The following is a 26484-nucleotide window of genomic DNA, read 5'->3' on the forward strand; positions in this document are numbered from 1 at the left end:
TAGGTCCTAACCAGAGCCACTTGGCTCTAGTGTTGTCTACTCGTCTGACTACCTGTTGGAGATAACACCAATTCGTCGGGCTGTGGGTAAAAGGGCACAATTCGGTTGAAAATGCTTAACGTTTCCTTTACCTAAAAATGTACCTACATAAATACAAATTTAAATAAAACATATGCATATAGCAAACATGATGCGCCAAACTTGTTTTACTGTGCAATAAAAAAATAAAATAACGAATTTAAGTATATACATACATACATATGTATGTACATACATATCTATGTATACGTTTGTCGTTTGAATTTTAATTTCTATATGCACACATACTTATATTTTTATATACTTAAATTTACCGTGATAACTAACTGATTTGTTTTTATTTTTTTATTATTTTATTATTTTTTTTAATTTTGATAAACAATAATGTGTTGACGTCATATAATTTTTGAGCGTTCAACCTCTTAATGATGAGCAAACAGTACTATGTACACATTTGTAAATAGTATGTAGATATGTATGTACATATATGTACATTTATACATTTCGACAATAAGTTTGTTGAGTATGCCTTTTTCTTATATACATACATATGTATGTACATTTGCACTTCGATTTGTATCTCTCAACAACCAAGCAAGTACTCGTGTATATTAAACCTCATAAATCCGCTCGCATCTTATATACATACTTGTCGGTTCTCTAAGCATATAATATGGTGCTATTGTTATTGTTGTGTAAAACTGGTTCCTTCTGCCGACTTGCCATTTGCGACGAAAGCAAAAAGCAAAGCAGAAAACGAGAAACAAAATATAAACAAACTTGAAACAGCTGATTTCATTTCACTTGTGCGCATATGTATGTATGTATGTATGTATGCTAGTGTACCTACTTAGTTTTTATCTATTTTTCTTTTGTTGTGCGTTTTTTGTTTTATTCTTTTAATGCTCTGTAAAAATGCTACAAATAGTCATATAACCAGCTGTAGATACTCGGAAGAGTAGAGTAGCCGAGCACGAGGTATGCGCTCAAAGACTTATTTTTGTATTTCCACTCAACACACTCTGGTTCCCACTCAAAGTCTATTTCTCTCCTGTATATTTTTTTCTTTGCTGAGTGTGCAAACGCAGTGCTCTCTTGTTTATATCGCTGTATTATAAGGTTATATTTACACCCCGACCTCGCTAATGAGATTTACGTACATATGTATATGTTTCTATACATGTACATGTATATGTACCTGATCGCTTTGTTGTAAGAAAATGCTTTTTCTCAACCAGCAACCATGTCATTGGTATTGGAATTTCCTATTATTAAATATTATCGAGTAAAAAAATGTTTAGTCTTTGTACATCTTCCATTCTTCTTTATCATATCACAGCTGTGAACGGTGTTTGTTTGGTATTTCTTATCAGACGAACGCTATTGATATGTATGTACATACATATGTATATTCGCCTATACATATTTACATGCTCTGTGCTTGTATATGATATGAGGGTATGTACATACATACATATGTATATGCCTATGTACCTTCTCATACAGTACTATTATGCTAAATAATTGTACTTTGCATTTTAAGTACTGAATTCTCGATGTTTGTTGCTTCATTGTCTCCTATCTGCGAACATTGTATACAATCGTATTCTGTATTACGCATTTACTGCTATGCTTAAGATTCCTTTGTACTTTTTATTCAGTTCAAAAGGTGTAATTTTTAATTTTTGTACTCTTTCAACCAGTTGCTACAGAGTTTTATAGTTTTGTTCACCTAACGGTTGTACGTATCACCTAAAACTAATCGAGATAAATATAGGGTTATGTACATATGTATATAAATGATCAGGATAACGAGAAAAGTTGAAATCCCGGTGACTGTCTATCGCCCGTCCGTCCGTGCAAGCTATAACTTGAGTAAAAATTGAGATATCTAGATAAAACTTGGTGTGCAGGTTCCTTAGCAGAAAAAAAATTACGGGTTCGTAGATGGGCTTAATCGGACCACTGCCACGCCCACAAATTGCCATTAACCGAAAACATATAAAGTGCCAGAACTAAGCACTAAATTAAGATATAGAGTTGTAATGTGAGGGCATCGCAACAGCAAGGGGCAACTATGGGTAAAAAAAAATTTGAAAAAGTGGGCGTGGCCACGCCCTCTAATATGTTCAATGTGCATACATATGTATCTCCTAAACCACTAAAGCTACAACAACCAAAAGCTCGAATATTATAAGAACTCCTACTGACAGTGTGAAAATGACAATCGGAAAATAACCCCGCTCACTCCCCATATAACGGTACTGTTCAGAACTACTAAAAGCGTAATAAATTCATAACTGATTTCGCCAGAGACATTAAATTTTACCTCCAAAATAGTATGAGAAGGCTTTATGAGAGCCGGTGTGAAAGTTGAACAAAGAGCGTGTCACAGCGCACAATTAGGTGAAATCCCATATCTCGAGACCCCACCAACCGATTTCGGCTAAATTTAGTACGTATCATTCTTCTAATATTCCTATGTTACAATGTGAAAGTAGGCGAAATCGGACTATAACCACGCCTACTTCCCATAGGTAATAGGATTAAAGCATTAATAAAGGGTTTCAAATTGATTTTCGTGATGTGGAGTTAAATAGTTCTTGGTCGGATAAGTATTTTTAAATATATCAAAAATATTCTTTAGTTGTATGCGTATGTTCTCAATGTTTTTTCAATCAAAAATATTGACATGAGATTTTCTTTATTGTTTTATTTTTTATTTATGAAAATTTTAATATTTTGATTAAATTATTTGTGTATTTAAAATCGATGCATTTCAATTTCAAACAAAAAATTATTGAATTCACCACATTAATTATAGAAATTTCTACAATTTGCAGTTTCTCCGAAGCAGCTGATCAGTATAAAAACACACAGCAGTGAGCAGTGGTGAGAAAGTGACAGCAAACATAGTGAAATCAAAATAAAACTTTAATAATAACTTAAATAGTGTCCTGTGACTTGGTATAGTGAATATATCCCGTTTGTGCTTACTAAGAATCGGCTAGAAAATATATTTTAATATATAAGCAAAGCCCAATAAACAAGCATTACAGCTACAGTTCGAAAGTGCAAAACGTAATTTATTTTTATTTTTCTATTTTCCTTTAATATCGTGTAAAGAAATTAAATTGGCTATAACACGAAAAAGGACACAAGTGTTGCGAGGGCATGTTTAGTGTGATCGAAAGTGCGGTTAAGTGTCGTCTATGGCCGAATCCGTTAACAGTCAATCGCTCTCTGCAGTGACGGAGGGGCACGACGACAGTACCACCGTAGCTACCACGGCGCCAGCAACAACAACAACCACAACTAAAGCACGTCGTAGCAGACAACTGAAGCAAAAGCAACGTTCAACACAACACACGCAATATAATCGTCGTAAACAAATCAAATTACAACAATTCGCCAATAAAAACAACAAACAACAACAGCAACTTACAACCAGTAGTGCCGGAAGTGGTAGTGGCGGTGATATCGCTACTACAATAGCGCAACAACATTTACAAAATAAAACTACATCTAGTGTGAGTAGTTCAAATAAACGCATTCACACCAAAAGTCGAGCAAGAGCACCAACAGGAATTATAACTGGAGCAGTGCATAACAGCAGTCAGAGTAGCAGCTTTACCGGAAAGCGATCGTCATCACGAGGAGCCATCAATAACAGTACTGCTGGAGTTGAGGCCGCTTCTTCCAGTGCAATAAGTGGTACACGAAGTGACCGCAAACGCCACCACGATCAACTACAGCTGAAGTCCACAACAGTTGCAGAAACAGCAGCAACTTCATTACAACAAAAAAGCAATAACGGTAAGAAGGGGGCTTGTGTTGGTTTGACAATTGGCTTAGGCATTAACATTGTAGTAACATTGTAAAAAATATTATTTTACGGAAGAATCTGGTAGAAGAGCAACAAGGTCGGTATAAATAAGAAGACAACTTTTGATTAACACGCATTTTTATAACAGAGCAAAATATTAATTCACAATTGTCAAACCTTCTAAGGCAGCTATTTAAACTAACAAAATTTTTTGGTATTTTAATTACATTTTGGAATTATTTGCAAATAACCCCGATTACGAATCGTTCGGCAGATTCAAGTTCACCACTTAAGAAGCGCCGTTATCATACTACTAACATATCTGCTAGCACATCAACAACAACACTCCCAACAACAACAACTGTGCACAACAAAAACTCTATAGCGTCAGCTACATCTACAGAGGACTTGGGACCTGGCTTTAATTCGGGCGATTGTGTTGCACAGCGCACTCGCTCCAAGACACTTACCACAGAAGACGCACAGAAGCTTGTTAGTGCCACTAGCAATCGAAGCAATAGACATTCATTTCCACTTGTATCGGCAAAGAAGCATACACGTCGCAGTGGGGGTAAAAATAGCGAAATTGTCTTCAACAAAAGTAATCATATAAGCAGTCAACACATTGAGTCAGTGTCTACAGCAACAACAGCAACAGGAACGCAACGGAGCACCTTTAGTGTGAGCAGTAGCAGCGGCGGCAGTAGCACCAGCACCGGCCATTCAAAAAGTAACTTACTAAATTATTTTCGAAAAACACGTAAAATCAGTCACAGTCGTACTGCAGCGCTCATCAAACGAGGAACAGCACACTACGCAGACGACAGTGCCGATAATAGCAGCGATAACAACCAGCAACACCAAGAACAACTAGAGAAGAAAAATCATAAGCTCAACACAACCGCCGAGGGAAAGAACAGCCGAACAAATTCAAGGCAAAGTAAAAGTCTTCGAAACAGTAGCTCAAATACCACAACAGCAACGTCGTCTGGCTCACGTAAAAGTGAATGTAGTAGTGGTGATAAGAGGCAACAACAAAACCAACAGCATAACACTCGCACTTTCTTATCAGTTGTAGGCAGTCGAATAAAATTAAATACGAAGTCACCATCAACAACTGCAACCGTCGACACAGTAAACACTAATTCTCTACAAAATCAGAGCGCCGCACCATCAGCCACAGTTGTAGCTAGTAACGCAGAAGGAGCAGGACCGTCGAGTAGTCGAACAACGACTGCTACGGGTGCTTTACCTAACGTCGACAGATATTGTAAATATCGTAAGAGTTTACGCAACTATCATCAGCTGATTTCGTTTGTAAACGAAACAAACACTGGTATTGGCAATTCGTCTACTGCAAGCAACGCTTCAAACGCATTGAATACAAATTTAAACAGCGAGAGCGTTTCAAACGACGAGGGTGTATTTGCTCTTGCTGCCATTAGCACCGGCGAAGTAGAGGAGAACGAAAACTCTGAAGATAACGTTGATACCTACGACGACGATAACGAGGCGGTTGATCTAGAGGACGATTCGATTTTAGCTGAAGGTGACGTTGTTATACGTGGCGACGGCGACGTTGACGACGACGACGACGACGAAGAAGAGGAAGACGTCGACGACGAAGACGACGATATCGACGACGAAGAGGAGGAAGACGACGACGATATCGTTGAAGAAGAGGAAGAGGACGAAGAACTAGCCACAGAGGATTCTGAGGAAGCTGTTGAAGGTGAGTTTTTCTTCAGAGTTTCTACCGTTTTTGATGGAATACAAAATTCAATGCTAAAAACAAATATTCAAAACAAGCACGAAACAAAGGATATGATAAATGCGCACTAAATAGAATGTGCTGCATTTTTACACAACATAATAATCAGCTTGATAAATATGAATTGGCCTAAGTTGTATTTGTTTCTGTAAATTGGCTACTACAACCATAATAACAACAATTATATAAACGATGTACAGCGACTTATTTTTAACCTTTGATACCTAGCTAAATTGTTTGAACTTTCTTATAAATCGTGTATATGTATGTACATATGTATCCGAGTATGTAGAATGCGAAAGTGCAAACTTGAATTTATTTGTTTATTAAGGTTACGGTTATAAAATGAGAGTTTGGCTGCTAAGTTCCTGTGATTTTGTCACCGCTCACATATGTGAAATTAGAATAAATGTTTCTATATTCAGTTAAACTTAAAAAAACGTTAACTTCGGTTGCACCAAAGCTATAATTCCCGTCACAAATAAAAAAATGCCATACATGAATTTGATTTTTATCGGTCATTTTGTATAACAGCTATATGCTATAGAGGTCCAAACTGAACTTTTATTCGGAGACTTTTCGTTGCCTTGGATAATAATCCATGTCATGAATTCGTGAAGATATGTCGAAAATTGAAATAGTTTTCCATATAAGAATTTTATTTTGATCGTTCAGTTTGTTTGGCAGGATCGGCAGTTCCGACAAATGAGCAGCTCTCTGAGAAGAAAAAGACAAAAATATTAAATAAATTTTACTTTATTAAATAATCACTATATGATGAACGAAAATAATAATAATTACTTTACTAATTTTATTTCCATAAAATTTTGCTTAAAAGAATGTAATGCAATAAGCAATGATTGGCGCTTTTACCAAAACTCTCATTTTGTTTTTCTATAAGCATATATGTATATGTATATGTACATGCATATGTACATAAATATTTAAGTTGTAAATATAATATTTTAGTGAATAGAATTATGCACAAACGTACATACCTATATAAATACTACGATTTCATACACTAATGTACATATTAGATTATGACATTCATGACTCGAAACAAGTTTCCATAAAAAGTGATAATTTCAAAAATTGGGAAATATTGTGCTGTCACCTTTAAACAGGGCTGAGCAGCTATTTATGAAAATATAATAAATTTATATACTTGAGTGAACTTTTAATATATTCAATGTTTACTAACCAATGCTATCAATTAATAATCATTTATTATGCACCTTTACTTACTTACACTTAACCTGTGCTTTTGTCCATAAATTATCGTGGTTAATTATCTAAATACTCGTACTATCAAAGACAAGTGGACGGGCCCACTCTTGTCGAAAGGAATTTTCTTTTTGATTTTTGTTTATATGTATTTCATTATCTGTTCTTATTACATATGTAAATATACCTATGTATAAGTCACAATATTTGAGACTAGTTATATACCAGACATACTCGCTTTATTTACGAAGCAAAGGAGGCATAGAAGGTAGGTTAATTTTCAAAGCACTGCTTTCTAAATACAAATCACTGTTAGCGATCGGAGGTGGCAGCTCTGGCAGATGACAACAACGATGGCGATGAACCAGCTCATATATTTTTAGGAGAATCGCAAAATGCAATAGGAAGTGTTATTTCTTTTTTATACTTATCAGTAGCACTACAAAAATATTTGATACGTGTCGAAAAAAGAAAGCACAGTGAGTGGATTAGCCAACAGAAATATTTCAAAATTGATTTCAAGGAAGAAAGAACATGCTCGTATAGTTTGAAATGCCACTATGCAGTGCTGTAGAGAACAATTAAAGGCCATAAATAATAACAATAATAATAAGGAAATAAAATACAAGAAGAGGAGCGCAGAGTAAAAGGGGTTAATAATGCAGAGGCGAGGCATTACGTCACGCACACAAATGTAATTTAAAAACAATATATATACATATATGTATGTATATTCTTCAAAATATAATAAGAGTACTTATGTACATTTAATTTAACAAAAAATCGAACTCAAAGGGTTAATTTTTGCACGTTGCTGTTGTTGCAGTTGTAGTTGTTGAAGAGAGTATTACTTGGTGTTGTCTTTTTAAACTATAATTTGCTTACGTTTTCTGTTTTCGTACGTTAAAGAATTGAATTTTGTACTTATTATTATTACTATTGTTTTTAACCAAAAATTTCAAGTTTAAAAATAACAAAATTTTATTTAAACAAAAAAATATTAAAAAATATAAATAACCTATAAATACGTACATTAATCATTCGGCGTCAAAAATTGTCATGTGTTGTTGTGAATGATGATGATGATGATGTTGTTGTTGTTGTTGTCTTCGACGACGTGTTCAGCGATTCCATCACCTATAGTCTTGAGTGTTACAACATTTTGTAATCGAGGTACTTGAGCACTAAATAACAATATCAACAACAACAACTCAAAGGGTGTATACAAAGAAACTTATAAGCTAAATTTATACAAATTGCTGTGTAAAGATTTAATTGTGTATTGCGTCAAGGAAAATCAGCAAGCATACAGACATACATATGTATGTAAATACAGTTACTCCTGAGCAGGTGAGCGAAAGTGAGTGTAAACGAAGTGCACGGAAGGAGCAGATATTTTGTAACCATCTATTTGTTTAGTTGCGACGCGGTCGCGGACGCGCGCGTCAGCAACAACAACATCATCGTCGTCGTTGTCACAAAGCAGCAGCAATTAAACGCCAATCCATCGCTTGATTTCATCATCACTGATACGTCATCAGTCAATATTTAAAGCCCACAACTTACCAGCCACCACAGTCACCAACAACACCTTCATTCTCGTTAATTCATTAGCAGACTTCCATAATAATACCAGAATAATAGAACAAACTCGTTACTTTCACTCAGGAAATAAATTAAAATTTAATTATATACAAAATTAAATAAACAAAAAAAAAGCAAATCGAAAACATAATTTTTTCAATATCACCAACAACTACAACCAGACTTTTCTTCTGTTTGATTCCCCTCCAACGCGTTTCAAAGGTAATCACACAAACGCTTCCGATTGTCTAAGCTTTGTTGTTGGTAGTAGCCACAAGAGGAGCACAAAGAAGAGTAATAAGAAGAGTCGACAACGTCAAGTGCAATTCGTACAGAATCAAACTAGTAGCAATAGTAAGCGCAGTAGGAAGGGCCGCGGCGGCAGGATTGAGAAGAACGTAGGCAACAACAGCGGGTGTTTAAGCAACAAGAATATTGGTATTATTGAGTCTGCTGCAACAAACGCAGTTACGACGACGGGCTACAATAAGGCCCCGAATCTGGGGGCACGACAGACGCGTAGCAGCGGTGGCAGCACAGATTTTGTTGCTGGCGGTTTAACAGGCGCAGCCACAATTGCGGGCGGCAACAGAGGTGGCGCGTCCATCTCAGGTGTAGCAGGAGCTGCAACGTTTGGACAACAGCCACAGTCTCAACCACAGTCACAGCCACAAGCTCAGTATCAGCACGCATTGCCACAACATTCACAGTTGTCACACCAGCTACTAACACACTACAACCAGCAGGGGCAGCCACAGGTAGCGCCACAAATTTTATTGGCGCATCAACAGGTCCCGCCGCAATCGCATTATTTGCACGTACCAGTCGGAGCTGGCGGTGCCCATCACTATTTTAACGCACAGGCGAATTATCAGTCACCGCTGCAGGCACAACATCATAATTTACACCAACCTCATCAGCAACATCATCATCAGCATCAGCAACAACAAACGCGTTCTTCACAACAACAACAACAACAACAACACCAAAATCAGCACGTACAAGTGCAACTGCAAACGCAGGTGCAACAGCAACAACAACCTGTTCATTTCTATCACGCGACTTACCCCAACAACAGCGCAGTAGCAGCAACAACGGCCACTGCAGCTGCAGTTGCCGCTTCAACATCAGCGATATTAAATTTGAATCTTAATCACTATCAATCAACAGGACCTGTCGCTGGTGCAGCGCCCATAAATACAGCACCGCTTATCTACCAGCAGCAACAGCAACCACCGCCACCACCACCACTGCCGCAAACTTTGCAGCAGCAGCAACAGCACCAACAAAGTCCACAACAACCGCTGCATACACAACTCGGTGGGCGCTATAGCAATTCGAATCCCCATTTGCACCAGTCACAGCAGCCACCACCCGTATCAGCACTACCGTTGCCGCTCGGCCTCATACAGACGGAGGCACCACAGCCTTTACATCGCATTCCACATTCAGTGACCCAGCCGCCGCCTGCAGCAACAGCGACTGCGCGTCATCACCAAGTACATCCAGCCACTATTGATATTGGTTTAGGCGCCGGATTGGTTGTTGACCGTTCGACTGCTGCCACAGCCTCTTTTACACCGCATTTGAACGCTCAAGTAGCGCCACCACCGCACAGTTACGGCAGCAATCGTACGGCGATCGTTGCAGGAGTGGGTGGAGGAGGATCCAACACATCGGGAGGAGCAGCATCAGCGTCGGCAGCGCCACCGTCACATTCTTCACATTCGCTGAGGCGCAGTTCACGAAGCAAAACGGGTTCTTGCGTCAGTTCGGCAGCGCAACACGGCAGTGGCAGTGGGAGTGGAAGCGCAAGTGGCAATGGGGCAGGTAACAGTGGCCACGGAGTACACAATGCTGCAGTTGTATCAGCACCAACACTATTAGCAACAACGAGTGGTGGCGGCGGTGGCGGTGCCATACCGTTGACAGCTGCCTCTGCCATTGGAAACCACCAACAATACAATCTTCACCATCCACCACACTCACTTGCCCCTACCCATCCTCATCATCACCACCATCATCATCATAACCAAATGCAACAGCAAACACTGCTGCAGCAGCAACAACAACACCATCATCACATGCTCCATCAGTCGGTTGCTGCGCCGGGTGGCGCGGTTGTTGTTGCTATAGGCACAACGCAACAAAATCAAAACGCATCATTAATGCAACAACAACAACAGCATCTGCAACAGCAACAGGCGCATCATCGTGCTACTATCATGCAGCCTGGCTTCCTTTATAACTATCGCACCACTGCTACCAATACACATACGAACGCCATGCCATCGAGTCACTTCGTTGGTGCGTCGTCTGCGAGTGCTGCCGCCATCGCCACCGCTAATGCCAACTCTACCACCGCTGCTGCCAACACCGCCACCGCTAGCGTCGCCACTGTCGCAACGAATAGTAGCCACATAAATTTGAATGCGCATAATAAAGCGAGCGGTAAGTTTGTGCAGCAAATGCGGGGTTGATGTTTTTGGTTTACGTTTTCGTTTTCGTTCTCGTTAAAATTTGTTTTCTTCACATATTTGGTTCTAACTATGCCGCAAACGCCTGTGCAGTGTTTATATTTGGTCCAATACATTCACAAAAGATTTTTTTACCTTTTCGATATGTTTTTAATTAAAATGTTCATAACTGTACATATTGGTTAATTGGGAATTAAGTGTAGTAGTGGTTTAAGGAAACATTACACAAATATAGTACACGTGTGGTGCCCAAGTATGCTAGCTTACTCTAAAAACAAAAATATAAATTTAAATAGGTTATGTTCAAAGTCTACTTCTGCAAGTAACAATACATATCCAACTAAATTGAAATTCTGTATCATTCCCGGCCATTAAAAACTAGCAAGCCACAAGAATGATAGTCTCTCATGGCGTATTGAGCGTTATGCTCTTGACTGCCGTGCTCTGGAAACTTTTCAAAAATCTGTCATGATGCTAGTTTATAAAATTGGCAAATTTATTTAATTTTCGTGTACATTATCCTGAATAAATGCCGATCTTCATAAAAAACGAAAATCATCTTTTCAAATTCTTCTAAACGGTCCTGATCCGTTATATATCTTTAGTGCACCTAATTACTATATTGATTTTGGTGATATATATGTACATAAAATATGTATATAAATATTATTATAGAGGTATAATTTTAACGCCCTTCGTATCTTCCGACCCTCACATTCGTCAGTTGCTCCCGACAAAGCTTCTGCATTACATTTTTGAAATTTTGAATAATATTTTATGAATGTTTTTTTTTTAACTGCTTGTTATTTATAGAAATTCAAACAGTGACAACATTAAATTTTTTGGTCCTCCGGAAGATTTTATTTATTATAATTAGTGTCCAAAAACAAGCAAATCATTATTTCACCAAAGAGTTGAATATATGTATGTTCATTCCTTTAATAATTCGCCTCAGAACGCACCATCAAACAGTCAGATTTCTACATATTTAGTTCGGCTGGAAGCTGGCCCTTTTGAGAGTAGATTGTAAACGTTATATATAAATACATGCTTATGTTCGAAGCAGTACCCTCTCACCATTTATGGGCGGTCAAGGTTATCTAATGGCTTATTGGAGGGCGTGGTCGTGGGCAGAATGCGGAAATGGTTGCTTTTAAAGTTATTTTAAGATTTGTGTAGAGTTGTGTAGATTTTTTTTTAACAAATTAAATGATTTTATTAAGAAACTAGCAAAATTATCTACTTTCATGGCGCATTCTAATCAACCACCCACTACCACCACAACAAAAACAACGCACGCAAATTTGTACACAACAGCCTCTGCGGATGCGTTAAGCTTTAGTTTAATGGCACAACAACCGTCTAGTGGACCGCCGAACACTGGTGGACAATCGACCACAGGTAATTGCAAATGAAAACAAAAAAAAAAAAAGATGAACAAACAAAACGAGGAAGAATAGATGACGACAAGTGCTTACCGAATATAACCAATCATCTCCTCTCACAATCTGCATCATCATCTCGTTATGTTTTCGTAACCTTTTTATTATTTTGTATATATAATATGTATATGAACGTTTGTATATTTTTGAGTTTTTATGCTTTGCAATTTAGCTGCTTTCAAAAATATGCTACACAGTTTTAATTGTGTTTATTTCCTAATTTTGTAAGACCCAAATATGCCCTTAATATCCCGGTTAACCATTATCCTCTGACTGCTCCCCCTCCATACAGCCCTGCTAAGTGGTGACAGCACTGTATATTTACAATTGATTTTATTTTTATTTCAATTTATAATTTTTATTTCAGTACACTATTATATTTTGGATTCAAAAGTTGTTATAAATAATAATGGATTATTACAATTGTATTGAGGAATGTATTTATATTTTACTTGCAGCTAACCTCAGCGTTTCCACCGCCTTGGGCGCCGCCAATTCAAATTTAGCGAATAACGCAAGTGCGGGAGCTGGTACGGGTGCCGGTGTGGGCACCGCTTCCGCCACCGCGACGGCCACGAATACTGGAGCGGGCGCCACTACTGCCGCCACCTCGCACGCCGACTCGGAGAGCGATGACAGCGAAGTGGGGCGTCTGCAGGCGTTACTGGAAGCGCGCGGCTTACCGCCGCACCTCTTTGGCGCACTGGGACCACGTATGACACACATTCTGCATCGCACCATCGGTAATAGCAGCTCATCGAAGGCACAGCAATTACTACAAGGCTTACAATCGCACGATGAGAGTCAACAGCTTCAAGCGGCTATCGAAATGTGCCAAATGCTAGTGATGGGCAATGAGGACACTTTAGCTGGTTTCCCAATCAAACAGGTGGTGCCGGCACTGATTACGCTACTGCGTATGGAAAATAATTTCGATATAATGAATAATGCTTGTCGTGCACTCGCCTATATGTTGGAAGCGCTGCCCCGGTCTTCGGGCACTGTCGTGGAAGCGGTGCCGGTATTTCTAGAAAAGTTGCAAGCTATTCAATGCATGGACGTAGCTGAGCAGAGTTTAACTGCGCTCGAAATATTGTCGCGCCGCCACAACAAAGCCATACTGCAAGCTAATGGCGTATCGGCGTGTTTGACTTTCCTCGATTTCTTCTCAATCAATGCTCAGCGAGCGGCGCTTGCCATCACTGCAAACTGTTGTTTAAATCTGCATCCGGAAGAGTTTCATTTCGTGGCCGAAAGTTTGCCGCTTTTGGCTCGTTTACTGTCGCAACAGGACAAAAAATGTGTGGAAAGCGTTTGCTCGGCATTTTGCCGATTGGTAGAGAGCTTCCAGCATGACCCGAAACGTTTGCAAGAGATCGCTAGCAAAGAATTACTTAAAAACTGTCAGCAATTATTGGTTGTTACACCGACCATACTTAATAGCGGCACTTTTACATCCGTCGTACGCATGTTGAGTCTAATGTGCGGCAACTGCCCAGACCTAGCCATTTCATTGTTGAAGAATGACATTGCATCAACTCTGCTTTACTTGCTAACCGGTAATGCAGAACCGAACACATCGACCGCATCGCATGTAGAGCTTATTACACGCTCTCCGTCTGAGCTGTACGAAATCACATGTTTAATTGGTGAACTAATGCCACGTTTGCCGACAGATGGCATATTCACGGTGGACGCACTGCTAGATCGGCCCACACTTAACACTCAGGATCAAGTTCAATGGCAGTGGCGCGACGATCGCGGCACTTGGCATAACTATTCAACGATAGATTCGCGCATGATTGAGGCGGCACATCTGAATTCAGATGACGAGTTCAGCTTAAGCACATTGGGTCGCACATACACCGTCGACTTTCACTCCATGCAGCAGATAAACGAGGACACTGGCACTACGCGACCAGTGCAGCGAAAAATAAATCCAAACTATGTGCCACCGTTACCACCTCCGACGGCAGCTGTGTCATCAGTAACAACTGGTCAGGATTTGTCTGCATCTGCGGTGGCCACAGCAATTACAGCATTAACTAGTACAGTTTCAAATACAGCGACAAATACATCGGCTCAATCCAGTACACCTAGCACTGCACCGAATACGCCTGCCACTAGCAGCTCACAGCAACGTCGTCGCGCTTCGGTAGATGCACGAATTGCTTGTCTGAAGGAGGAACGCGGTTTGGCTGCGGAATTCATTAAGAACTTGTTTAATGTACTTTACGAAGTTTATAGTTCGTCTGCCGGACCAAATGTGCGCTACAAATGTTTGCGTGCACTGTTGCGAATGGTCTACTACGCTACACCCGAACTGTTGCGGGATGTGCTTAAAAACCAGCTGGTCTCCAGTCACATAGCTGGGATGATGGGTAGTAACGATTTGCGCATTGTAGTCGGCGCACTACAAATGGCCGAGATACTAATGCAAAAACTGCCAGACGTGTTCGGCACACATTTCCGTCGCGAAGGTGTCATATATCAGATCACTCAGCTCACCGATCCCAACAATCCGATTTGTGCCAATCCTTCACCGAAGTCATTACCCGGAGCAAGTGGTTCACAGAGTGCGCCTCCATCTGCTTCCGGTTTGCAAGTGAATCCGTTCTTTATGGACAATGCAGCGTCGGCAGGTGGATCAACCACAGCTGGCACTTCAACACCTAATACGTCGAAACCGGGTGCCAATCAAGCGCATCACCATCAGTATACAGTCAAGAGCTTTTCACATGCAATGAATGCCTTAACTGCCAACGCTTCGGGTGCGTCTGGTAATGGTCAAAAGGTGACGCTGGCCATGCCACCCAGCTCTGGTTCATTGTTAATGCCACAAATGCCTGCTGGCAGTGTGCAATCACGTCAGCAATCCGCTGGCTCCCTAGCGCTTACCATCAACTCTAATGCTGGTATTACACCTCCGGTGACGGTCATAGGTGCCGCTGGCACGGCTGCCGAATTACATTATCACTACAGCAGCTCTGCGCCGCCAGCGGCAGGTCCACCCTCGCACGCACATCTGACACAGACACCAAATTTCTTTGTTTATTCAACAAGTGCGGCTCCTCCTTTGCCGCCTGGTGATCCACGGCAATATGTGCACGGACATTTTCATCATCCACCTCCGCACTTCCAGCCACATGCACCACCACCACCCACACATCATGTTGAATTGCTGCCTTCGTCATCTAGTGCATCGCTTAGCGTCAACCCAACAACAATTATAGCGCATCCGCCTCCTCAGCAGCATTTGCCGCAAGTGGTGTTCGCACCCTCAACAAACGTATGTGATCCACACTATCATAGCAACAGCGGCGTAGCAGCCACAAGTGCAGGCTCCTCCTCTGCGTCTTCTTCGTCCGCTTCAGCGTTGCAACACAAAATGTCCGATATGTTGAAACGCAAGGTCCCACCGAAACGGAAATCTCAATCAAGCAGTCGCTCAAAGTCACGCCAAGACGAGGGCGGTAGCTCCTCTACATCATCAATGCACGATTTGCTAAGTCGCGCCACAAGTAAGATATATTTACAACAACAACCCTAAAGCACACACGATTTATCTATATTTTCATTTGTTCTTTATTTTATAGGCCTTGGGAGCAGCACCGGGCGCAGCACACCGAATGCCAGCGGTGGTAAGTCGCGTTTCAGCGGTGGTGCAGCCAGTAGTGCAGGCACTAGCAGTAGCGGCAGCAGCTCGATGAAGACCTCTTTCCTCGCTTCGTTAAATCCCGCCCGTTGGGGACGCCAAGGATCTCATCACAGTTCATTTACCAAAGATACGACCAGTACGAATCACGCAGGCAGCGGCAACAGCAATACCGGCAGCGGCGCAGTCAACGCTGCTCATTCTGCCAGCCACGCATCAAGCAATGCTGCGAATAGCATCAGCAAGAGCATATCTAATGCCAACCTCATTGCCGCCGGCAATCGTGAGAAGGCGCGTCAATGGGTACGTGAACAAGCCATTACGTTTGTGAAACGTTATGCCGAGCAAGAGAACGCCAAGGCCGAGGGTATCGCCGGTGGCAGTGGTAGTTCATCGAATGCCATAAGCGGTGGCACGAACGTACTACAACGTTTATCTGCTATTATCTTCAAGCTCAATGGTAGCTTCCAAGACTGTTTAGATGCGCTTCTTGAACTCAAAACGATTTTATTGGAAAGTGATATCTCACCGTTTGAAGTGAATCACTCGGGTCTAATCAAGGCGATGTTAAATTTCATGACAAGCGAAGATGGTATAGTGGCCCGCGATAACCGTTTACGTTCGTTTATGCATATATTCGCGGGATTACCACTAGAACCGTTGAAAAAGGTGGGACAAATGCCAAACATAGACGCCGTCGCATTCAATGCATTCGTGGCGAAATTAAACGGTTGCGTCACGCAGCTAGAACAATTCCCGGTTAAGGTGCACGACTTTCCCTCCGGGCCGGGTGGACGCTCTAACACCAGCGCGCTCAAATTCTTTAATACACATCAGCTAAAGGTGAGTTTTGACAATCGCAATTTTTGTTGCACCAGACATAAAAACTTGAATATTTTATCTGATTATTAATAGTGCAACTTACAACGTCACCCCGAATGCACCAATCTCCGACAGTGGAAAGGTGGCACCGTCAAGATTGATCCTCTCGCTATGGTACAAGCGATCGAGCGTTACTTGGTTGTGCGTGGCTATGGTGGTATACGCGGCGATTCCGACGATGACTCCGAGGAGGATATGGATGACAATGTAGCCGCTGTCGTGATGTCACAAAGTGGATTTAAGCATAAATTACAATTCTTAATTGGCGATCACGTCTTGCCCTACAATATGACTGTTTACCAGGCCGTCAAGCAGTTTTCACCCTTGGTCAATGATCAATCCGAAACTGATACGGACACCGAAACCCCATTGGGTAATGCCAGTGTTTGGGTACAGCAGCACACGATTTACTATCGACCTGTTGAGGAAGAAGCGAACGCCAGTAGTGTTGGTATAACCGCAAATGCAAGTAGTCTTAGTATTAGTAAACATACTTCTGCATCCTCTTCGACCGCTGCCGGCGCTTCTGGTTCGGGTCTGCATACACCTACAGGTGGCACATCATCGACGGGCACGTCCACATCATCGAAAAAGAGTAGTAAATCTTCGTCCAAGTTGTTGCGCAAGAAAACCGAATTATGGCATGAGGGTATTGCGCCCGCCACTGTGTCCGCGCTGAAGGCATTCCTCACAAGCACACTGCCGCCCGATGTAGTAACCGTGCAAGATGCTTCGCTAGATGCGCTCTGTATGCTGCGCGTCATCAATGCGCTTAATCGACACTGGGAACAGCTTTACGGCTGCGTCCACAAGCAACATATTATCCCGCAATCAGAATTTGTGCATCCGAAAATTACGGCTAAGGCCAATAGGCAATTACAAGATCCACTTGTTATAATGACTGGCAATCTACCGCCATGGTTGCCGCAAATTGGCATGGCATGTTCGTTCCTCTTCCCCTTCGAGACACGCCATCTGTTGTTCTATGCGACAAGCTTTGATCGTGATCGTGCTTTGCAACGACTCTTGGATACCACACCTGATCTTAATGCTGCTGAGTCGTCGGAGCGTGTAGCACCACGTTTGGACAGAAGGAAACGTGCCATATCGCGAGAAGACATACTAAAACAAGCGGAGCACATCATTCAAGATGTTGGTCACTCGAAGGCACTGCTGGAGATACAATACGAAAACGAGGTAAGTTACTATCGATAAATCAGTGTAATATTTCATTAATTCACCAACAATTGTGGGAATAGGTTGGCACTGGACTTGGACCTACATTGGAATTTTATGCTCTGGTGTCAGCTGAGTTACAGCGTTGTGATCTAGGTCTGTGGAATGGCAGTGATAGTTACAAACAGAATTCTTCTACCATAATGGATGTGGTAAAATCTAGCACCAGTGTGCATATCGATGAAGTGAGCGAAGTTTCAACCGTACAGCAAGACGAAGTCGTTGCTGTAACATTGACAACAAATACAGCAACACAAGCGAATAGCACAACAACCACATCAAGCAAAACCACTGTAACACGCTCGAGTAGCAGGAACCAGCGCAGTGCTGATGGCCAACATGGAAACAGCAGCAGTGGTAGTGGAATGGGAATGTCAACGCGTAGTCACCACCACCACCAACAGCAGCAACCGCAACAACCCAATATGGATCTTGCTGGCAGCGCATCGATGTCGAATGAGAATGCTTTGAATATGATTATTGAGCAACAAATTGGTGGTGATGAGTCACAACAACAACATCAGCAAAATATTTCACCTTCTGACGGTGGGGATAGTTCACCACTCGATATCGGTGATAATAACACAAATGTGGTGACAATAACGACCAGCACATCAGTGACTTACGTGAATGCGCCACATGGGCTCTTCCCAATGCCATTAGGCAAATCATCGAAGTTACCACATGTTTCCAAATCGAAGGCGAAATTTAAATTCCTTGGAAAGTTTATGGCTAAAGCCGTAATGGACAGCCGCATGGTAAGAACAAAAAAAAAATGTACCGAAATACTTGGGTTTAAGTTAACTTTAGTATAGTATGTAAAAGTCAGGTTAGGGTAGTCGAAAGACTTCTCAAAACTGTTCGGTTATTACTAAATTTCTTTTTTCAGTAGCTAATAATCATGATATATATATATTTTTTTTTTTTTTTTAAATTGAAAAGGTAATTTAATTACAATTACAATTTATATATAGCGGTTAAGCCATCAGCTTAATCATAATATAATATATAGTATATAATAAGTTTTGACAATGAATCTACAAATTTTTGCGCGATGTGGTGTGCTCATCCACCTTTCGTTTCATTTAAACTGCTTTGAACAATTTGAAATGAAATTGCAATTTTCCTTCGTTAGCTCGGAGCATATATTCAATTTCACCCCAAAATTATCCTAAGGACGCTCGTCAGTTTACATGTTTTATCTTTGACATTTAATCAATCCAATCAAAAGAGATTTAGTTTTGCTCTGGGATTTAGCAACAGCTAAGCTGTTCTGGTTTAATTGTCAAGATTGATGGTAGTTTCTACTTATAAGTCCTATCAGGTCTGATTTAAAGATAGTGAAAAAAAGAAAACAAAAAGGGAGGGACATATTTAGTATCTAAGTGAATGGTTTTGCTGATACAGGGAAAGGATAGCATCGACTCTTCTAAGATATTTTTATTAAAATCAAAATTGAGTGTATAACGCATAAATAAAATAATAACCACGAAAACCCTTCATGAAAATTCATCTGAGTTGAACGTTTTATTTTGAACATATTTTAGCATGAAATGAAAAAAAGCATAATTCAATTTATCAAAAACCTAAGGAATTCGTCAGCATGTTGATCTATAACACCATTCATGATAATTAATTTGATCGATCAGTTGAGGCTATCAGGATAGTGAAAAGTGGTGCAATTGTTCGAGGAATATGTACTTGGAAAGGATATATGCACATCTTATCAAATAAAAAGAGTTTGTATCTGAATACCAAGCACTTGATTCCGATCGTTCATTATATGGAGTTATATTATTTTGAGACATATTTTAGCATGAAAACAAAAAAATGCGTTTGAATGAAAAACTGAATAGCTAGTTCGTGTATATACGGAGAGACCGACATGACTCGTCATTTTTACTATATATGTTAAAATCATTTTTTTATATAAAATATTTTATTTTAATTAATATTTTATATTATACAATATATGTAAATAATTTTTGTGTAATTTAACAATATAATAATTATAAAATCCTCTTCAGCTTGATCTACCTTTCTCGATACCATTCTATCGTTGGCTATTGAATGAAGAGCACTCGGTTGGGCTCTCCGAGTTGGCATGGGTTGCGCCCGAGGTACAAGCCACATTGGTTCGACTTCAAGATGTGGTACATGAGCGGGAACGCATACTTGCCGATCCCAATCTCGATGCAATGGAAAAGACTGACAAGGCAAGCACTTGAATATTATACAAATTATAAAACAAATACATAATTTTAAAATTTATTCCACCTTTAGATTGATTCACTTGACTTGGACGGTTGTCCCATAACCGATTTGGGCTTAGACTTTGTATTACCTGGCTATGCCAATATTGAATTGTGTCGCGGTGGACGTGATACGCCCGTAACAATACACAATCTGCATCAGTACATCTCATTGGTGACGTATTGGTTCTTGGTCGAAGGCGTGCAGAAACAATTTGAGGCATTGCGAGAAGGTAAAAATCGAGCCTAAAAATAACAAAATTTAAATAAGCTTCATGGAATTTATGTTTTTTTTTTTATTTTGTTTGAAAAGGTTTCGACTCGGTATTCTCAACGCAGCGTTTACGTATGTTTTATCCCGAAGAATTGGAGAATGTCTTCTGCGGTTCTGGTGCTACCAACTATCAACGTTGGGAGACTAAAATGCTACAAGACTGTTGTCGTACCGATCATGGTTTTACACAGGACTCACAAGCCATACAATATCTATACGATATACTCTCTTCGTACAATCGTGATGAACAACGATTATTTTTACAATTTGTTACTGGCTCGCCGCGCTTGCCAACAGGCGGCTTCAAGTCACTATCACCACAATTAACAATTGTGCGTAAAACATTTGACGGTAATCAAAATCCAAATGATTATTTGCCATCGGTAATGACATGTGTGAACTATTTAAAATTACCCGATTACTCAAGTCGGGAAGTGATGCGGCAGAAACTCAAAGTTGCCGCCAATGAGGGCAGTATGTCGTTCCATTTATCATAAATACAAATAAATGTATCAATAACGATAATGGAAAGCATAAAAAACAATTACAAAAACAGGAAGCACATTTTTGTTAAAATATCTTTGAATGGGTGATATGATTGAAACCGCAGTTAATATTGCTGATGAAACCGAAAGTAAGCGTCTTAAACTTAACAAGTGAATCAAAAAATTTCAAATGCAACAACAACAGATATGTATGTATATGTATAGAAACCAACAAATGCAAAAAAGAAAACAAACACGCTCTCACACACCCACACATACACACGCAGAGAAATTGAAAACATATTCTTAATTACTGAATTCAATATATGAAATATGAAATTAATTTAACGGAGAAAAAATAAATAAAATATAGAATGATAATAAAACATTGCAAAAATAATTGCCGGACAAATGTTTGAGATGAACGCAAAATAAACGCACAAGTGCAAACACCTCACATATATGTATGTATCCAGATATATACAACTATAAGTATATAAGGTGGTAATATATCGCTGGCGTTTTGTTTTGGCATAAACTGTAAACGCTCAAAATGTTGTGTGTGCATACAAATAAATTTTTTCAAATGTTAGTTATTGAAGTAAAGTATTTCCGAAAAAAATGTTTGGTAATATTTGATGCCGCTGTACAACAATAACAACAATGAATTACTAACTATCCAGCGCTGACCATAGCAAACTTCGCTAATCATGAATTGAGGAAATATCGCAGACAGTGATGGCAAACTTTTCATGTTGCAGTTTTTAAGTAAAACGTTAGAAGGCATTTGTGGCAGCAAGATTTCTTAGCAATCTTATATAAATATGAAGTAGGCAGTGGCGTATAAATAAAAGGAGCAAATTCATAGATAATCAAACTAATATTAATTTAAAAAAATAGTTTTCTTAAATTCATATTATTTTCTAAAAATCTGAAAGTGAAAATGAGTTTACTATTTTATGTTGCTTATTATAGCGAAGTGCTTTAAATTTGTTTCAATATATTGTATGTATGTAGTTATGTTATAAAGTTTTGGTTAGGATTTCTTTTTTTTTTGTTTTGTTTTAATTTTCATGTAGTACTACTGAATTTTTTATGTTATGTGCGCGTTTTTGATAACATATACAAAAAAATATGTTCTTAAGCAAACATTCAGGTATTTTTTGACGTCGCGTCTAACGGCGTACATGTACATACATGCTTACAAATAGTCTAACAGAATACTAAAAATTTAATATACTTAATATGTTTATTGAATGCAAGACCAAAATCTTACAAGTAAATAAGCACACACACACATTTATGTAGTCTTTGTAACGCCCGCCAGTATACTTGAATTAAAATACACTTAAACTTAACTAACTGAAAACGTTGTAAGTCGTAAGCGTACAGCAACAAAAATAGTTTTACTAGTATTTAGTGGTCAAAAAACATCAGTTTAGTTTACTTAGCCATTTAACAATATAACTGCATATTTAGCATACAACATCGCCAACAACAAGACCAAACGCTTTAAAGATTTGTAGATTTTCAGTTTCGTCAGCATATCACCTTGTATCATAGAACTCTTATTAGTAACGTGTCACTTTAGTCGAGCTTAGTTATATATACATTGCTGTACTACAACTGCATACATCTATATACATACATAAGTAGATATGTACACCCATTGCGATTTAACAGTTTAGGCTAAGTGAACTAATGGATTTGTGCAAAAGCATTGGGGGGGAGGGAGGAGGTGTTGAAAACTTACTTTTAAATTGCACTCAGTCAAACACACCTAAACAAGCATAATGCCGGGTTTTATAGCGCAGTTTCGTTAGTATGAACTATTTCACAAATTAATTAACACTTGAATTTCCCACCTGTGCCGCTTCAGCAATGTGTCGCTGGTATATTTCATTCAATGATTTTGTTGCCTTATAACATTTCTTTTGAACTTTTTTCTGTTAAACATTTCTTTTATTTATTAGTGTTTATTGTTCTGTTTTTGTCATAGGCGGTAAAGTTAGCTCCTTTTCGTTTTTCCTTTATGTACCGCGCCTAGTTATTATGAAATATTTACTAATTAAATTACACTTTTATTGGAAAAAGTAATGCAAGCATAAATAGTAAATGAAAATAAAAAGTATTTCCACTATAACTCTTCTATTTGTCAGTTTAATATGTAATAAGTGAAATATCGATAAATTCAAACATGGAAATACGCATAAACTATATATACAAATATATAGATATATATACATAACTACATTCAATACATACATATACATTATAATTAATATAACTACATAAAATATAAATGGAATATTTGAAATATATTATTAACTCGTAATTTAGTCCGTAAACTATTACATAACATTTAAAAATTAGTTTAAACAAATCAAAAAAAGTGAAATGTATTAAACGGTGAATAAAAATACATAAAACAGAAATCAATAACAAATATAATCAATATTGAATTCAATAAGATTCTATGGTTTTATTTTTATTTATTCTAACACAGCTCCACAAAAAATTAATTTTGTTCTGGATATTTAGCAAATTTTAATGTTTTCGAAAGTCAAGATAACGAATTTATTCAAAAAAGTATTGAATATGTATGGCATATTTTATATTTTGATCAAGCTTAGGGTTTTTCGCGCATACAAATATCAGGTTATCCCAACTCTCAGCCTCCTTTCCGAAAATATGCAAAACATATGAATGATTTTAAATTTTCAATAATACACATTAGACGTGAAGACATCTACACTTTCAGTTTAGGAATGTTCAGTTTTACTCAATGAAAATGTAGATTTCGCAATTCGCAAGGACACAAAAATAATTCGCATGCACACACATATAAGCAGCGATGACGCCAAATCCCCGGAACTCGGTACATTTTACCCGTGGAAGCGAGTGGGACGGTAAAACATTTACGCAAAAGTTATTCTCTCAAAATGAACTCAGCGATTTTATACGTGATCAAGTTTGGTAATGAAAAGCAATTTTTCAAAGCGATGGGTGAGGAAGAATATTGTTTTGATCACAGCTGTTCCGAAGCTTAGTGTGAAAGCTGAAATGTGAAATATTTGATTGTCCTCAATAAATGAAAGATACAGATTTTATCAAGGTTATGACTGTTTCGGAAATTTAAGCTTGGTAAGCTAATGTGTTGATAGTCGAAGATTTCATAGTTAACTGTAAATCGTCATATTATGAGGAAATTCTGAAATGGGTATTAAGTTATACGACTATTTCCGCAATCATCTGGTTAAATTTTCGGAATGATTTTGATTGATGGGATCGTCACATGATGACAGGTGACTGCTGGACCTTAAAAAAAGATTGTCAACTGGAAAATTAAAAAAAAAGATCATTAAAGGAGATTTATTGAAATATGATTTTAACTTTTTATCTTTATTTCCTTGAACAAAACTGACATAATAAATAAATGTGCTCTTTCATTTTCTGATTTTTATAAGGTTAAATGAAAACAAGGTTTTTAAAACAAATGAGAGCAAATCTTGCAAAAACATTAATAGTTTCATGAATTATGAGACCAAATACATACATCCAAAATAGATCTTATATTCTTTTTCTTTACTGGCGTAGACATCGCTGACGCGATTATAGCCGAGTTAAGAACAGTGCGCCAGTCGTTTCTTCTCTTCGCACCGTGGCGTCAATTGGAAATGTCAAACGAAGCCAGGTTCTTCTCCACCTGGTCTCTCTCTACCTCTGCTCACCCTGGTCCTTCTCCACCTGGTCTTTCTCCACCTCGGCTCCCCCCGGCTGGTATTACGTCGAATACTTTCAGAGCTTGTAGGAGTGTTTTCGTCCATACGTACGACACGACCTAGCCAGCGCAGCCGCTGTATCTTGATTCGCTGAACTATGTCAATATCGTTGTATAACTAATACTCATCGTTCCATTGAATGCGATATTCGCCGTGGCCGTGGAACGCGATTTCTCGAAAACTTGCACCGTCGACTCATCAGTTGTTGTCATCATCCAAGCCACTGCACCATATAGCAGGACGGGAATTATGAGTGAGTTATAGAGTTTGGTTTTTGTTCGTCGAGAGAGGACTTTACTTCTCAAAGGCTGAGTAGGCAGTCCAAAGTAGCAACAACAAAAACACTGTAGACCAATGTTGTATAATTTTGCACTTGCAACCCAAAGTCTTTTTCTTCGCGGAGTATCACTTATGATAGAAATAATGTATAACTTTCAAATTTTTTTCATTCTCCGTAGTTTCCCCCCCGTGGATCCGCGCCTGTGTGTGTGTATTAATTATTTTTTTAATTCGGTAGGTTACAGCCACTTAGTCTACTGTTAATCCGCCGCTGACGTTATTTCTGGAATTTTCGTTTACAATGGAAACATTAATCTTGTATTTTGATGAAAGATTGCTTCTTGATGGCAAAAACACCGCTGATCCACAGCTATGGCTTTGTAAGCAATAAATTTTGGAGGACCGTTACAACAAATACATCGCTTTAGTTAGAGATGATACTGAAGAATAAAGCCATATTTTCATAAAAAGGGTCTTAAGTTTTTGGTGCACATACCATACAGTCATTATTCATCTATTTCGAAATATCTGATGTCTATTTATCTTCGTCTCAGATACCATAAATTGTTGGATAATGAAGTCTGGTTTAATCAACGTTTAATACCATAGACAGAGATTTTCCTGAATTCTAGATATTTAAATATTTTCGTAAACCTATTTGGTTTCCGATCTCTTCTACAGTATATTCTGATCGAATTAGTTTGTTGTGAGTTGTTTCAACTGAAGAGCTGTTCCCATAATATTATGCAGCATCTTATTTCAACTAAAGTATAACAACTTTCTCACACTTCGAGGCCGGAATTTTAAAGAGATTTAAGTGCTTGTTTATTCATTGTTTTGTTTTGTAAAAAATTGAGTTAAGGGGTTACGTGGGTTTACGGGTTTCAAAAAATAGATTTTTTATTGTCTTATTAAATTCTTCAACACCTCTAGAATATTGTTTTAAATTTTCCGAGTACTAGTTTCAGTGATACAGCCTTGAGAACTTGTGCGCTCGAGGCACCAACCAATCTTCACACAATTTTACACAGGTTTTGTGGTATAATTCTTAAAGACTTGGCGAAGAAATTTTTTTTTGATTATAACTATTTGAAAAAAAAATGTCGCGAAATTTTAACTTAAATTTTACTTAAAAAAAATCTGTTTTTTACCCGAGGAAACCCTTGTAACTCCTTAAGTTTCTTATACAACTGTAAGAATCCTCTATGACAGGCCTGTCCAACATACGGCCCCCGGGCCACCATCCGGCCCGCATAGGCCCTTCATCCGGCCC

At 38.9% G+C, this 26484-nt stretch overlaps 1 protein-coding gene across 3 annotated transcripts in view; it reads left to right on the top strand.

The window, feature by feature from the left end:
• LOC126751136 (uncharacterized) overlaps positions 1-23622 on the top strand; it is a 44924-nt gene extending 21302 nt beyond the window's left edge. For all 3 annotated transcript variants that reach the window (XM_050461141.1, XM_050461139.1, XM_050461140.1), the window contains exons 2-12: positions 2883-3855; positions 4140-5597; positions 8670-10898; positions 12242-12325; positions 12825-15887; positions 15963-16864; positions 16937-18100; positions 18163-18897; positions 20167-20355; positions 20423-20624; positions 20705-23622. In XM_050461141.1, the coding sequence (XP_050317098.1) occupies positions 3252-3855; positions 4140-5597; positions 8670-10898; positions 12242-12325; positions 12825-15887; positions 15963-16864; positions 16937-18100; positions 18163-18897; positions 20167-20355; positions 20423-20624; positions 20705-21162 (11088 nt within the window). In that variant the 5' untranslated portion in view covers positions 2883-3251 and the 3' untranslated portion in view covers positions 21163-23622. The remainder of the gene's footprint in view (positions 1-2882; positions 3856-4139; positions 5598-8669; positions 10899-12241; positions 12326-12824; positions 15888-15962; positions 16865-16936; positions 18101-18162; positions 18898-20166; positions 20356-20422; positions 20625-20704) is intronic.
• The last annotated feature ends 2862 nt before the right edge of the window (positions 23623-26484 follow it).

This window comes from Bactrocera neohumeralis, chromosome 2 (genome assembly GCF_024586455.1).
Source record: "Bactrocera neohumeralis isolate Rockhampton chromosome 2, APGP_CSIRO_Bneo_wtdbg2-racon-allhic-juicebox.fasta_v2, whole genome shotgun sequence".
In the NCBI taxonomy this organism is placed as follows: Eukaryota; Metazoa; Arthropoda; class Insecta; order Diptera; family Tephritidae; genus Bactrocera; species Bactrocera neohumeralis.